The following is a 16,495-nucleotide window of genomic DNA, read 5'->3' on the forward strand; positions in this document are numbered from 1 at the left end:
GGCTGACAGGAACCTGAAACAGGAGGATTCCACATCGCCACATTTTGCTGCAACTCTCACTTGTGATATACAGTCATAGAAATGCAGAGAACGCTTTTGCTCCTCAAGGAACGCCCTTCTTTCCAAGAGTCAACTGGAAATTGCAAGAAAGGTCAGGTGTTCCCCCAGGCCTGTGTCTAGTGGAGATTTTAATTATGTGCAGTGATAATGGAAAGCTGGGAAAGCAAAAGACGTTTGTCTGGCCCTCGACTTCTCAGGGGCTGTGAGGTGTGTGTGTGTGTGTGTGTGTGTGTGTGTGTGTGTGTGAGAGAGAGAGAGAGAGAGAGAGAGAGAGAGAGAGAGAGAGAGAGAGAGAGAGAGAGAGAGAGAGAGAGAGAGAGAGAGAGAGATTTGAAAACCAGCTCAGGGCAATATCCCATTATTTCATTCAATAGGATCCTGAGCTACTTTCCCTTTCAGCTGTTGTATCAGTGCCACAGCGTGAAAGGTGTGGAGGAGAAGTGAAGCATTCTGAAAAGTATGGAGAGACAAAAAAATCAAAGCTTCCAATAATCCCCTTTAAGGTAAACCTTTGCCCCTCCTTTCTATTTCAAAGGGAACTCACTTGAAAAACTGGATAAAGCACAGCTTAAAAAAAAAAAATTCTCTCTCTCTTTTTCCTTTACGTTTTGTTTTTTTCTTTAGTTGTCAATTTGGTCCTAGCAAGCCCCAGACCACCATGACACAAGAAGAAACCACTGAATTTCTCAGCCATGGTTCTTTGGCACAAGGATTGGGGCACTACAAACAATTCTATACTTCCATCTGTGAAATATTGGAGGACATGCAACTCAGAGCAAACCCTTTAAAATCAATGGACCTAGTCAATTCATTTCTATGGTTCTACTCAGAGCAAAACTTAGCTGGTTCCAAATTGATTCATCCTTACTGAGTAGTAGACACTCACTGTGTTTAATGAGGATTTTTCTCTGAAGCAATTGCCCATAGAATTGTGGCCTTAAGCCAACTTAACATGCAGTCTGATTGAATAACTTATTAACAGCTGGTGGGGTGGTGGTATTTTATTGTTTTTTAAAAATGTGGAATTTTTTTAAAAAACTGATGATCAATCAAGTTTCCTTCCCTTTAAAGGTTCTCCAGCACTGATGTCATTGATGTAAACGATCAGCCTCTCATGACTCAAGCAATGTGTTTTAAGATAATTTGCCAAGCAACAAATGAGTTCCCACCCCCCTGTGTTAATCAGTCAAGAGAAACTGTTGTCTTCATTAAATACACTCACTATGTCACTTCCACTGAACTACTGTAATATTTATGTTAATTGGCTAAATAACTGATTAATTGGTTAAAAGGTAGACAGTTAATTTACCCAGAAAATGCATTATTCGGTGAACAGCCTAACTAAAAACAAACTTGGGAGAACTATCATATTGATAAATGCATTCTATATTTAGGGAAGGGCAAAGGGCGTCACCAGCTCCGAGTTGCAACTGGACAAGGACCTAAAGTTGTGTACCATTGACAGTGGTTTGAATAATGTTGAAATATTTTAAATTTTAAAAATTATGTTAAAATAGGAATTATATAGGGTTTGAATATGGGAGCTGAAAAGGTAAGAGGCTTAGCAAGGGCAGCTGACCAGGCAGCACTATATACCACTACAACTCCTCATTAACGTATCTCATACTAATAAGGAATGTCCCTTGATGCTGAACACAGTAGCTGGAACTCACAACTCCATAGGCCTTTTAATATGGCCAGCTTAATTGCTTGCTAGTAACTGCAACCCAAGCGATATAACTCACTTGCCATTGATGACCCCATCTGGATTCAGCATGGGGATGACCTTGAAGATGAAGCATTGCCTCAGGAGATCTGCAATGGGGTCGTTGCTGAGCAGGAACTCAAGTGTCCCCTTCATTACCCAGCTGGCATTGCTCTCTCCAGGGTGGACCCTTGCCATGAGCACCACATAAGGACGGTCACCTAGAAAACACAGTGGGAGGAGTATCTTTTTTATAAAAAAATGCTTTTTTGCTGTCCTTCTCCCTCTTTTTACTACTACTACTACTACTACTACTACTACTACTAACATACAGTCGTACCTTGGATCACAAACACCTTGGCTCCCAAATAAGTAGGCTCCCAAACAATCAAAACCCGGAAGTGAGTGTTCCGGTTTTTGAATGGTTTTCAGAAGCCGAACATCCGGTGCGGCTTCCCGGGGCTTCCATTGGGCTGCAGGAGCTTCCAGCAGCCAATCAGAAGCCGCGCTTTGGTTTCCGAATGTTTTGGAAGTCAAATGGACTTCCAGAATGGATTCTGTTCGACTTCCAAGGTACGACTGTAAATCTGCCCCAATAACTTCATGGGAGTTTTATATTCCAAAATGGCACTGAATGCAGTGTGAAACTTTCCCGTGAGACTTTTCTTCTGGGTGGGAAAAGAACAGTGCTTTCTGTTTTGGAGCATCAGTGGTCCACTGCCTTTATTCATGTGGTCCACAGCATGCCTATGGAATCCAAATTGAAATGCCATAAAATAAAATAGAAGAGCTAAAAGAAGCAATACCAATACAACTAAAATCCATACAGCATCTAGCACAGAACACTGCAATTGCTACGTAGAACAGGCAGGGGGGGGGATGTTAACTGGTCTGCCAAAACCCTCAGCAATTTTCAAGCGTTCGGAGGGAGGAAATGGAGGAACGACTGGCTTTGACACCCAGAGCTGCTTTGTCCATTATTCTGTCAGGTTAAACAAACATGTAGCAAAAACACATATGCCTGTAGTGGTCATCATTTCTGACAGCCACTACAGACAGATGTTGGCAGAGAATCAAGGCCTTCCAACCAATTTTGGCTTTGCATTACATTTGACAACATACCAGATGTATTCTTTATTCTCCCTCTATTCTAGCCTGCAGCTGAGAAAGGGGGGTGGGGCGGAGTACCATCCACCAGAAAAAAGCAAGAGAGAAAAATAGGCCATGCTGCGAATTGAGTCTCGTATGTATTAGTACATATGCAGTAGAATGATGTGGTCATGTTCTGGGATTGTAGAATGCATTGTACCAGTTGGGGACTAAACAGGGGAGGCGCAGCATTCCCAATGTTCCCCCATATTTTAAGAAGCCCACAAAAAACCCTGCAAGGAAAGGAAACTGCACATTCATGTGCTGCTGAGGGGATCTTTGTTGGATTCCAACTCCCATCATCCCTGACCATGCTGGTTGGAGCTGGTGGGAGTTGTAGTCTAATAACATCTGGAGGGTCATAGGGTCCTCATCTCTGTACTAGTGCAGCCAGGGAAAATGTACCATTTCTCTCTCTCTCTCTCTCTCTCTCTCTCTCTCTCTCTCTCTCTCTCTCTCTCTCTCTGTGTGTGTGTGTGTGTGTGTGTGTGTTAGTAAAATTTATACACCACTTCATTATGGTATACAAAAAGATAAATCAAGAAATTCAGGGAAAATTTACAACCCTACTTTAAAACATTCAAAGGTTAAAATATTTTAAAAAGTCAGTTTAACTTTCTAAGCATTTTAAATTATATGTCCACATTTCAATAAAAGCAATTTTCAAGGCAGATTATATTATAATACAAATAATTGAAAGAAATCACAGCTTTACAGATTTATAATAAATATTTTTTTTAAAAAATAAACTTGATGAACAGAAGTGAAAACAGTAAATCAGCAGCAATCAAACCACACACACCCTGCAATTCCAGTTTTCTGCTTGCGGTGAGGTTAGCTGGCTTCTTTGACCTACATGAGCATTCAAAAATGTTGCTACTCCAACGCAAGTTTGAAGTGGTACACTACCTTATTCCTTCCGCTGCTTACTTAGAGCCAGACTTCCCTATTATCTCTAGCAAGGAAAAGCTGCTAGGTAATGGGGGCTTTCAGCTTGATGAGAGTGGGGGCAAAGCACAGCCCAGAAGAGGGCTCTCCAAGTACAGCCCCTTGTACTGCCTGTCAGAATCAGAGGCCACTACAGGAGCAGTGAGACTTCAGCACATGTGGCCCATATCCTCTATGTGGGGGCTACCATAGCGCTCTATGTGGGGCTACCTTTGAAGGTGACCCAGAAACTACAACTAACCCAGAATGCGGCAGCTAGACTGGTGACTGGGAGCAGCCGCCGAGACCACATAACACTGGTCCAGAAAGACCTACATTGGCTCCCAGTACGTTTCTGAGCACAATTCAAAGTGATCGTGCTGACCTTTAAAGCCCTAAACGGCCTCGGTCCAGTATACCTGAAGGAGCGTCTCCACCCCCATCGTTCTGCCTGGACACTGAGGTCCAGCGCCGAGGACCTTCTGGCGGTTCCCTCGCTACGAGAAGCCAAGTTACAGGGAACCAGGCAGAGGGCTTTCTCGGTAGTGGCACTCACCCTGTGGAATGCCCTCCCACCAGAGGTCAAAGAGAACAACAATTACCAGACCTTTAGAAGGCATCTCAAGGCAGTCCTGTTTAGGGAAGCTTTTAATGTTTGATGGATTTCTGTATTTTAATATTTTGTTGGAAGCCGCCCAGAGTGGCTGGGGGAACCCGGCCAGATGGGTGGGGTATAAATAATAAATTATTATTATTATTATTATTATTATTATTATTATTATTATTATCCGCTGTCTCAATTTAAACACCATTGCTCATAGCTGCAAACACAATTCCAGGCACTCACTTGTTTGAGTAATGAACAGCCACTTCTGATTCCAAGTCCCTTTCAAAGTTTGCCAGTAAAAGTAGGAGGAGAATGAAATATCTTCTTTCTGAGAATGATGAGCGTTGACAATCTTGATCCCTAGCTGGCAATGCATCTGACAATTATATGATTTGGTGTGACACTCAATGAGAGTTCGTTTCCCCCTTTTCCCCCCTCTTTTTTTCCTTTTTGCATGGGGAAACAACAACTGACGGCACCACGCTGGTTCTGAGACTGTTTTGTCATGCTCAACCAGATCACTTCAGAAAAATGTAAAGCTACATTCAGTTGCTTCGTGGGGTTTGGATTCGGAAGAGGCCCCAAGGGAAGGACGAAGGAGGAACGACACTTCTCTCTTTTAAGAAGTCTAAAGCAAGGGTCACATTCCCTTCCTAGGACCACATGGCAGGGCCAGAGGCAGAATAGTCTATAACGGTGCAGGACAATTGCAGAACAGAAGAAGAAGAAGAAGAAGAAGAAGAAGAAGAAGAAGAAGAAGAAGAAGAAGAAGAAGAAGAAGAAGAAGAAGAAGAAGAAGAAGAAGAATAGTAGTAGTAGTAGTTTGGATTTGATATCCCGCTTTATCACTACCCGAAGGAGTCTCAAAGCGGCTAACATTCTCCTTTCCCTTCCTCCCCCACAACAAACACTCTGTGAGGTGAGTGGGGCTGAGAGACTTCAAAGAAGTGTGACTAGCCCAAGGTCACCCAGCAGCTGCATGTGGAGGAGCGGAGACGCGAACCCGGTTCCCCAGATTTCGAGTTTACCACTCTTAACCACTACACAACACTGGCTCTCGAATTCAGCATAAAGGAGATGGAAGCATGTCCAAGGGGTCTTGATAAGAACCATGCCCCTCTCTTCATCTGTGAAAGCCTGGAGAGTTTGCACTCACTGGGTGTTTCTGCATGAGTTGCTAGATTTGCCCCCTATTTGGAAGACCTTTCCCAATGGGGTTGCTCAGCAGCACTTCACAACACATGATAGAGCAGCTACCTGTCTACTCCAGATGCTAATTTGCCCTGCTGGTTGGGGATAATGGGAGCTGCAGATCAACAACTGGAACACACTGTTATATCTCTCCTCATCCCTGACTTTTGACCTTTCTGGCCAGGGCTGATGGGATTTGTAGTTCAACAAAATCTGGAGGGCATCATATTGGCTACCCCCTGTCTCCTATATAGTCTGTGTTATGCTTGAAGCAACAGACAGTACAAATGCCTACTCCTGAATAATATGCATCGAATTTCTTATTTCCCAGCAATTTCATTGGCTGCTCCCTCCCTCCCACTCTCGTCTTCTCCCCCTCACGATGATTTAGAACTGCTCTCTGGACTCATTGCTGAGCGAAACTTATGGGATTCTGCATTTGTGGCTTGGAATTGGACTCCTGGGGGCCCCTAATGGACAACAGCTGTAAACTGCACTGAGCCAAATACAACATGCTGCCTTAAAAAATAAAATAAAATTGATGACTGGAGCCTTAACAATCCTTATCTGTTCTCAGAGGGGTGGGGAGGGAGAGGAGCAAAGCATGCCAATTGAGATGCCTTGTTCCTGCTTGTAGATGCCTTCTTCTTTTTGATCAGAGGTAGGGATGGGCGGGTCTGTCAATTTCAGTGCTCTTTGTTTCTCATTTTTCCAATCTTAAATTCAGTCTGTGATTTCTTTTTTTTTGTTTGTTAAAAAAAAAAAACCTCATGAAAATTATCCAGCATTTTAGCATGAATTTCTCCTAATAAACCCATTTTTGTATGCAAGCAATTTTCCCCAGTATAAATAATTTCCCTATATATGTATTTTTATACAGACTTTTAACTATTGTATGCATTTTTGTAAACGTTTGTTAGAGATCTGCATCGCAAAATTCAGATAAATGCAAATTTCTAAGGATGGCTGGGTTCATACAGTGGTACCCTGACTTACGAACGACTCGACAACTGAATTTTTCAACTTACGAATGGGGCTAATGGCTGCACGCTTATGAATTTCTCGACATCCGAAAGGAAACCGCAGCATTTTTAGATAGGGATTTTTCGACTTACAAATTTTTAGATAGGGTTGCGTCGACTTACAAATTTTTCTGTTTCCAATGCACTCCTATGGGAAATCGCATTTCCAATGGCGTTTTTTGACTTACGAATTTTTCAACCCATGAAGGTGCCTTCAGAACGGATTAAATTCGTAAGTTGAGGCACCACTGTATATTGTTTCAGAAGGCGTGAACCGAGTAAGTTTGCATTAAAAAGCAATCTGAAATGAATGTCTCTCCTATCCCTGCCACCCCATTTCATTCTCACTGGCACATTAGTCTGTTCCATCCTGTTCCACCCCCTTGCGTGCCATTCCATCCTATTATATGCTTTTCATACACACTTTTTAATGTAACAAACATACTTTTCAATGCATTAATCAGCAAGACACGCATGCTGTTGCACACATATTTTAAATAAAATATTCATTTTTTCAAGTGCATTTTTTGTAAACCAAAACTGTATTGCACAATCCAGAGAGGTGTGTTGTCAGAGTAAGGAGTTGCGTTTTGGCCTGCAAGCAAGTCTGGGAGAGTCAGATTGGGTTAGTGGTCCACTGCACATAGCATATAAAACCAATTTCTCTCCTTTCCCTAAGTAATGCTTGGGTGAGGGATGGGGGAAAGGATCAAAATGGTGAAAACACACCCATCTCTTCTGTACTGTAATCAAAGAATTGTAAAGTTGGATGAGACTACCAGAGTCATCTAGACCAACCCTCTGCAATGCAGGAATCTTTTGCCCAATGTGGGGCTCAAACCCACAACCCAGAGTTTAAGAGTCTCATGCCCTCCAGACTGAGTTATCCCAACAAACATGTGATGCTCAGATGCATGCATGAAGTAGCCATTCAAATGGTATTCCTGATTCATCATGACCTCAAATAATGAGACAGCCCAAGTCAGAATTGCCTCTGCAGCACCTTAATTCATAGCTGCCTAAACAATGCAAATGTCATCCCGAGGCATATTGCATGGAACTTGTACAAGGTCTCTTAATGGGCTGAGGTCCTTCAAGGCTGTGTTCGAAGGCCAGCTCTTTCAAAGCATTAGGTGACCATTTTGAGAAGAGTCCTTATTGGATTCTGGGGAAGCTGCCAGCCAGCTCAGGTTAGCTATTTATCTCTGCAGAAACCTCATGTGGCACATAACCTTCTCTGGGAATGTAAATAATAAAAAGGGGGAAAGCACAGGAACCTTTTTCCGCTACATAAAGTCTCATCCAACATATCACATCTTGTTACACTGCATTATGTTCTGACATGCCCAGAATATAATGCCGAACTGCTGGCAGACGTCAGCCAGGAAGAGGTGAATGAGGGTTGGTGTCATGGTTTGTATGTGTTTACTGCAAACTGGAGTAGAAACAGAAAAGAAAAGAAACATTCACAGTTCTGAGAGACAAAAAAAATCAACAGGTGCAGAATTTTTAACACTGCAAACAGGCTGCAGGCTGCTATTTGCCTGGAAAAGTGGAGGTTTTTGGAGGAAATGCCTCGAAAATCACAAGGGAGGGTGTTCTGGCAAATCTCCTAATGTCTATCCTAGCTGATTGAGAGAGACAGTGCAGATTAGTAGGGATGGGTGAATCTGTCGTTTTTGTTTCTCTTGGTTTCTCATTTTTCCAGCAGTAAGTTCCATTCCCCCTATTTCCACATCAATGTGCAATGCTTTCTTTTAAGGGAGGCACATTCCATGTGCATTTCCCAGAATTATGCATTTTCATATGACAATACTGCCCCATGTAAGCATTTCTGCAACCAATCTTTCCCAATATGATATACTGTAGCATTGCATATTATTTTTCACAAATAAATGCCGTTTTGTGCAATCTCTTCGGCTGGCAATCTGCATAACAAAATTAAGAGCTGCACGATTTTGAAAGGTAGCTGCATTTTGGTTCACTTGCTAGTTAAGCAAATGCAAAATTGGTAAGTCTACGGGAAAATGTGAACTGAACAAATTTGTTCCCCTTCGTTACCCGGGAATGGGGATTCTATGAGCCAATTCTTACAGACATAGGCAGGTATCTTTATACTTACATATTTCTCAAACTACAACTTCCATCATCCCCAAATGCCAGCCATGCCAGTTGGTGATGATGGGACTTGCAGTCTTCAGGTCATGTGGTTTTCCAGGGTTTCAGACAGGCAGTCTCTCCCATCACCACCTAACCAATCTTTTTTTGTGTGTGAGAGAGATTGAAGCTGGGACCTTAAAGGAAGGAAAACATGCACTCTACCACTGAGCTGTGCTCCATCTCCTGATATCCTACACCAGGAATAGATCCATATGTGGCCCTTTGGACTCTCTCCAGGCCACAACCCTCCCAACCACAACCCTCATTGGCTCTGTTTTGCACCCTCCTTTTCAGCCACCTTTCCTTCCTTCCTTCCTTCCTTCCTTCCTTCCTTCCTAACTCTGCTTCCAAACGCCACGTGCACAGAAAGTGTTTCTGGATAAAGGCAACGAGGGTCCTGACAGTCTGCAATGATTCTTTTGGATTTTGCAACTATATATTATACATGCAGGCACTGTTATTGTTGCACACGGCAAAAGGGAACATTACGAACGTTAAATTGCTTTGCCCATGAACTGCCTTGCTCGGTACTTTCATATCCTGGTGGGGTTGTTTCATGAGCCGCGTTGCCTGGCAACCTCCTTTGTGTGCCTGTGTGTGTGGCAGTGTTATTGGAATGCACTCACCTTTTAAATGAGAGATTCTTGGAAGGGATTGGGCCATAAAGAGAAAAGACCCAGGCACAGGCATGTGATGCCCAGGACGCAGTCCGTTTCATGTCTTAGAGAGGTTTGCTGGATGTGCTTTGAGAACTAAGTGTCGCATGATGGATAGGAACACAGAAAGCTGCCTTATACCATGCCAGACTGCTGGTCCATCTAGCACAGGCATCCCCACACTCGGCCTTCCAGATGCTTTGGGACTACAATTCCCATCATCACCGACCACTGATCCTGTTAGCTAGGGATGGTGGGAGTTGTAGTCCCAAAACATCTGGAGGGCCAAGTTTGGGGGTGCCTGATCTAGCTGAAGGGCAGGGAACCTGCACCCTGAGGGGCAATCTTGGTCCACTAGAGGGTGCAGTTTGGTCCAGGAGCCAAACCACACCTACCTGTGAAGCAGGTGATGGCACTGGGTTATGTCAGCTGATGGGCAAGGGGTGGGATTCAATTCTGCATTCACAGTGCACACAGAACTAGCGTACACAGCTAAAGCAGTATATTTAATCTCCCATTCATTTTGGCTGGAGAACCACATTGCAAAATGCAGAAAAGTGCGAATTTCAAATGATGGCTGTGCTTTGGTCCATGCATAGTTTCGGGATATGTGAATCAAGTACTGGATTATGCAAATTGGATCAAAGTTCTCATGATGGGAAAACTATCATTGGGGCATGTTTCAATTGTCGTTCTGTTTGCCCGTTTTGTGGGTTTCTTTCTGGACTTTTCTTACCTGCACCAAACCCTTAGGAAGGGATGGGTTCAGGAAGGTAAGCGGAGTTGTGTTTGGTAAGCCCAGGAATAGCTGGCCCACCTGGTGGACAATAGCCACAGCAATAGCCTCCCGGCAGCAGCAGAGAAAGACTCGTTTATAAGAACACCATATTGGCTCTGGCAGTGCATCTGTGCAGTCCCAAACTTCCCACTGGCTCATCATCCCCTTCCGAAGAAGAAGAAGAAGAAGAGGAAGAGGAAGAGGAAGGAGGAGGAGGAGGAGGAGGAGGAAGGTTGAAACTGACCCACCCCTCATGAAGGAGGCTATGAATAGCCACTATCCACAAAGGCTATACTCTACTACTGGAGGCAGAATGCCCCTGTATACCAGTTGCTGAGAATCACATATTGGGAGAGTGCCATTGCCCTCAGGCCCTTCATGTGAGCTTCCCAAAGACATCTGGTTGGCCACTGGGAGAAGAGGATGCTGGAATACATGGGCCTTCAATCTATCCAGCAGGATTTTTCTTATGAACCCGCACAGCAAAGCAGGGCCGTCTTAAGTATATTTGGCGCCGTGGTGCGAAGGATCCCTCCGGCGCCCCTGCCGCGTTTCCCAGCACGGCAGGTGGGCGGAGCTGTGCGGCCGGGGGCGGGTGGGCAGGTGGGCGCAGCTCCACGGCGGGTGGGCGGGTGCAGCTGCGCGGCGCCCCCCTGGCGCCCTGCACCACCAAGCCTGGCCGTAGGGCCGGCCCTGCAGCAAAGGCTGATTTAACACATAGGAAACTGCACTCTTCCATAGTTAAACTATAGACTTCACATCTGCAAGATTTAACAATTCATGGAGAATAAGTCTATCAACGGCTGCTAGCCATGAAGGCTATGTTCTATCTCCACTGTCGGAGGCAGTATGCATTCAGGTCTTGCTTATAGGTTTCTCATTGGGGCATCTGGTTGACCATAATAATATAATAGTAATTTATTATTTATACCCCACCCATCTGGCTGGGTTTCCCCAGACCACTGGGAGAACAGGATGCTGGACTAGATGGGCAAAGGAAACTGCCTCAAGCTAAATCAGTCCAGCTACAGTGGTACCTCAGTTTATGAACTTAACACATTCCGAAAGTCCATTCTTAAACCCAAACCGTTCTTAAACGCAGGCCCGGCCCTAGGGGTAGTCTCGGTGGCGCGGAGCGCCAGGGCGCCGGGCCAGCAGGAGGGCGTTGCGCCCACTCCGGCGCAGAAGCCATGCTGCACGCTGTGCCCGCACCAGAGTGATCTCTGCGCCACGGCGCCTGACCGGCTTGAGACAGCCCTGCTTAAACCAAGGCGCGCTTTCCCTAATGAGGCCTCCCACTGTTGGTGCCCTTTCACTATTTGGATTCTGTTCTTAGACCAAGGTAAAGTTCTCAAACCAAGACACTATTCCCGGTTTTGCAGAGTTTGTAAACCGAATCATTCTTAAACCGGACTGTTCTTAAACTGAGTTGTGGTGTAGTGGTTAAGAGCGGTAGACTCGTAATCTGGGGAACTGGGCTCACGTCTCCGCTCCTCCACATGCAGCTGCTGAATGATCTTGGGCTAGTCACACTTCTCTGAAGTCTCTCAGCCCCACTCACCTCACAGAGTGTTTGTTGTGGGGGAGGAAGGGAAAGGAGAATGTCAGCAGCTTTGAGACTCCTTCGGGTAGTGATAAAGCAGGATATCAAATCCAAACTCTTCTTCTGAGGTACCACTGTAGTTCAGGATTGCCTCCGATTACTGGTTGTTGGGGATCATAAAAGCAGGTTGTTGAGCTTTTGCCCTTCACGTGGGGTTTCCAGAAGCATCTGGTTGACATCTGGGAGAACAGGATGCTGGTCTAGATGGGCCTTTGGTCTGATTTAGCAGTAGTCTTCCTATGCTCTTAAATTGATCAACTATTGCAAGCAACCATCTTTCTGGAGTATCTCAGCCTGGATCTTGGTATGGGAAAGCCCCAGCAATTCAACTTCCAACAATATTATGACTGAGAACAGAGGGTTGCCCGCAGTATCATTCCCTCATCCTCTCCTCCTTCCTTCCTTCCCTCCCTCCCTCCCTGGTTGCAACGCTGTTGTCATTTCCTAACGCTGATGTCGCCCCAGTAAATGCAGGCGGTGTTAGATTGGAGTCGCGAGGGCAGGGATATCCATCATGAGTCGTTGCCATGATATCTACTTCAAAGCCTGAATTTGTTCTGAGGCAGGAGGCAATTTGGGATCCTCTTAAGTATTTTACACTGATCACTGACCTCCCTGTGGCGTGTTTTGAAAATGGAGCCTAGCATGGGTGAATGGGAGAAATTGCTTTTGCAGAATTGAGGCAAGATGTCTAGGATATGATAGGCAGGCAGAGAGGGGGATGGAGGAGCCCATTTCTTCAACTGAGCGTTACATGAGAGAGAACACAACTACCGGTACATGCCTTTGCATGGTCTGAGTGGCATGTTGCATGATGGGATGGTGGCTCAATCCAGGTTCCCAACTGCTCTCCTTCATTAGAGTAAGGGTCAAAAGACTCTTAAGAGCAAAGATAGCTGAGGGTGTGAATCTTTCCAGGAGGCCAGCTGCTGAGTGGAAGGCAGAGGTTCAGGACAGTACTTTCTGCTGGGCCCCATCATGTCTCCATAAGTTCCCCTGGTGGACTTACCCAGTCACAGGCAGCAGCATCTCTCTGCTGAGTGCCAGGCAGGTGAATCAAGTTGCCACCACCAGTTTAATTTCCTACAATGCCACCAATATAGCATCAACTCCGGAGTATTGTGGGGCAATTAAATGGCAGCTCCTGGACACTCCCATTTGAGATCCCTCATGCATTGTGGATGTTTGAGGAATTTTTTTTACTAAGGTCTTTAAGGAGTGCCGTGCAATAGGTGCACTGGCGTCTGCAGGCACCACAATGGAGGTTTCAGTGTCTGAGCAGTGGTATCACAATATACATATATGCATAGGGGCACAGAAGGGGCAAACTGCATTTCTAGAGGGAGGGTAAGCTTTGCCAGACATTACATTTTTGAAAGAGAACTAATGGTATATTTCCCATGAATGCTCCATTCCTAAGCATATTTCCTCTGACTCACGGGGAGCTGCCTGAAACCATCTAGCTCAATACTGTCTACAATGACTAGCATCGACTCTCCGGGATTCTAGGCAGGGACATTACCAGCCCTACCTGGAGATGGCCACGGGTTCAACCTGGAACCTTCTGCATGCAAAGAAGATACTCTATTGCTGAGCTATGGCCCTTTCCTTCTGAAGTAAGCTCTATTGATTTGGATGGGATTATAAGTTCCCACCACCACCCAACCTGACTTCTGGTACTAGCAGATGGAACTGACCCATGGGGAACTGGTCTCCATATATTTTGATTGATTACAACGGAGAAAGGGACTCGTACAACCCTGCATGTGTTTACTGAGAAGTATATCCCACTGAGTTGAATGGAACTTACTCCTAGGTACTAATTATAGGAGTCTCATCTAAGTACATGAACAAATGCTTTTCGTTGAAGTAAACAACAAAAAAAGTTACATAAATGATGGAAACTGCTTCCACAAGAGACAGTGATGGTTGCCAAGTTGGATGGCTTTAAAAGAGGACAAGACATTCATAGAGGATAAGGCTACAAATGGCCACTATTTCTGGTGGCCTATGTTCTACCTCCACTGTTAGAGGCATAATGCCTCTGAATACCAATTGCTGTAAAACCAAAGGACGATAAAGCGCTGTTGCACACAGGTCCTGCTTGTGGAAATCCCGTGAACAGTTGACCACTGTTGAGAACAGGATTCTGGATTAGATGGGCCACTGGTCTGATCCAGCACGCTCTTCTTATGTACTTAACAGGGGGCTCTTTTGTAACAATTTCAGACTCTTGGGTTCCTTTTTGGTTCCTTTGGGTTCAGTTACTTGGGTTCCTTTTTGGTTCATTCCTAAGAGGCATTCTAATTATATGAGGATTGTTGTATGCTGACAATTAGAACGAACCAATTATCAAGAAGATCAAACCTATCCATTCTGATGGAAATCAGCCCTGAGTGCTCACTGGAAGGACAGATCCTGAAGCTGAGGTTCCAATACTTTGGCCACCTCATGAGAAGATAAGACCCCCTGGAAAAGACCCTGATGTTGGGAAAGATGGAGGGCACAAGGAGAAGCGGACAACAGAGGATGGGATGGTTGGACAGTGTTCTCAAAGCCACCAACATGAGTCTGACCAAACTGCAGGAGGCAGTGGAAGACAGGAGTGCCTGGCGTGCTATGGTCCATGGGGTCACAAAGAGTCGGACACAACGAAACGACTAAACAACAACAACAATTATCAATTAACAGTGCAGCATAGACATTACCACTGAAAAGAAAACACATGCTGTCCAAAACAACATGATTAATTCTCTTTATAAAGCAGAGGTGGGCAGCTCTCAGGGACCACATGTCCTTGGGGGTAGTGTTCTGGGAGCTACGTGGTAGCAGTGGGAAGAAGAAGAAGAAGAAGAAGAAGAAGAAGAAGAAGAAGAAGAAGAAGAAGAAGAAGAAGAAGAAGAAGAAGAAGAAGAAGAAGAAGAAGAAGAAGAGTAGTTTGGATTTGATATCCCACTTTATCACTACCCGAAGGAGTCTCAAAGCGGCTAACATTGGATGGAACCAGAGACAAACTTGTTCTAGATTAACTGATCCAGAATAAAAACCACCCTCTTTTCATGGTTGCATCAGATTAGAATTCCCAGTCCTATGCTGATATTTTCTTAACCAGAGGAGTCTACCAATGCTCCAGTGTCTTGTGCTAAATGCTGCACTGTGTTAGGAGACAGCACCAAAGTATTTTTCCTATACCCAGGAGCTTTAATATCTCAAAGACTTGGCATTCTACAGCATCCCTAGCACAGATGGTAGCAGAATGAATGGCCAGATATCTGTAGTAAACATGGAGTGAATGGCCTCTGTCCCCACCTAGCGAGCCAATATTGAAGATGCAATCATATTCAATTTGCAAACATATGTCTAATCAGCATAAAGTAATCTAATTTTAAAATGGTAAAAGTGCAGGATTCCAGACTTCTTGCTGCGAAATGGGACAGCCGGTACGTTCCCCAAATCCCTTTGGATGGGCTGGCATTTACTTCTTGAGAATTAATCATGTTGTTTTGGATGGCATGTGTTTTCTTTTCAGTGGTAATATCTATGCTTTTGATATTTAAGAGAGTGGGGGAGTTAGAACTTGCCTTAAACACTCTAGGGACCAAGAGTGACAGTAATTCAAAGTAATAAAATTAATAACCTCAGCAAACAGAGGCACGATTATAGAAAAGTATGTGAGCTATGCCCCTCCTCCTCCTGTCTGTCTGTCTGTCTGTCTGTCTGTCTGTCTGTCTGTCTCTCTCTCTCTCTCTCTCTCTCTCTCTCTCTCTCTCTCTCACACACACACACACACACACACACCATTTGCAGCCCACATCTGATTATTGGTTTGGAGCAGGCATCCCCAGACTTAGGCCCTCCAGATATTTTGGACTACAATTCCCATCTTCCCCGACCACTGGTCCTGTTAGCTAGGGATCATGGGAGTTGTAGGCCAAAACATCTGGAGGGCCGCAGTTTGGGGATGCCTGGTTTGGAGCAACTCACTGCTTTCATTTCAGACATACAGGGGCTCTCCGCAGACATGTTGGCACAGATGAAATCCCATCAGGAATGGAGAAATTCTTTGAGAATGTCTAGAATTTTCCCGTGAATTTGATTACATTAGCTTAGAACTCTGAAGTTTACTTTCTCACTCTTCATCATGTCATAGAAAGGCCAGGGAAATTGTGATAACTTGCCCCTGCCCCCAATTGTCAATGTTGTGAATTACCACTATACTTATCTGGCACACATTTGAGTTTTGTACATGAACGTCAAAGACCATATTGCTTTCAGTTCACGACCTTTTTGACACCACACTGCGTACCGATTTTGCGTTCTACTTACCTATGGATAGTTAGATCAGGGTTGGCTGAAGCACTGGCGGAGGAAGAGGGTGTGGAAGGTGTGGTCCGCCCCGGTTGTCCCTCAGAGGGTATGACATTGCCGTCCCGCCCCCGTAGGATGCTTGCCCCGCCCTCATGGGTGGCTAGCCCCGCCCCTAGGTGCACAGCATGTGTGCCGCTCTGGGTGCTGGAGCAGCTAGCTCCGCCTCTGGGCTGAAGGCATTTTGCTGCCAAAGCTGGAAAAGATTCACTGACACCCCAATGACACTGGCTGTTGAATCCTATTTCAATGCTGGCAATGGAATAGTGTCA

The 16,495-nt window shown here is 45.0% G+C and overlaps 1 protein-coding gene across 1 annotated transcript in view; it reads right to left on the bottom strand.

The window, feature by feature from the left end:
• Positions 1 to 1,801: 1,801 nt before the first annotated feature.
• Positions 1,802 to 16,495, bottom strand: part of AGBL1 (AGBL carboxypeptidase 1) — a 145,133-nt gene continuing 130,439 nt past the window's right edge. The window contains exon 18 of the mRNA XM_035131745.2: positions 1,802 to 1,986. Coding sequence (XP_034987636.2) covers positions 1,802 to 1,986 — 185 coding nt within the window. The remainder of the gene's footprint in view (positions 1,987 to 16,495) is intronic.

Source organism: Zootoca vivipara, chromosome 14 (assembly GCF_963506605.1).
Source record: "Zootoca vivipara chromosome 14, rZooViv1.1, whole genome shotgun sequence".
NCBI classification, from domain to species: domain Eukaryota; kingdom Metazoa; phylum Chordata; class Lepidosauria; order Squamata; family Lacertidae; genus Zootoca; species Zootoca vivipara.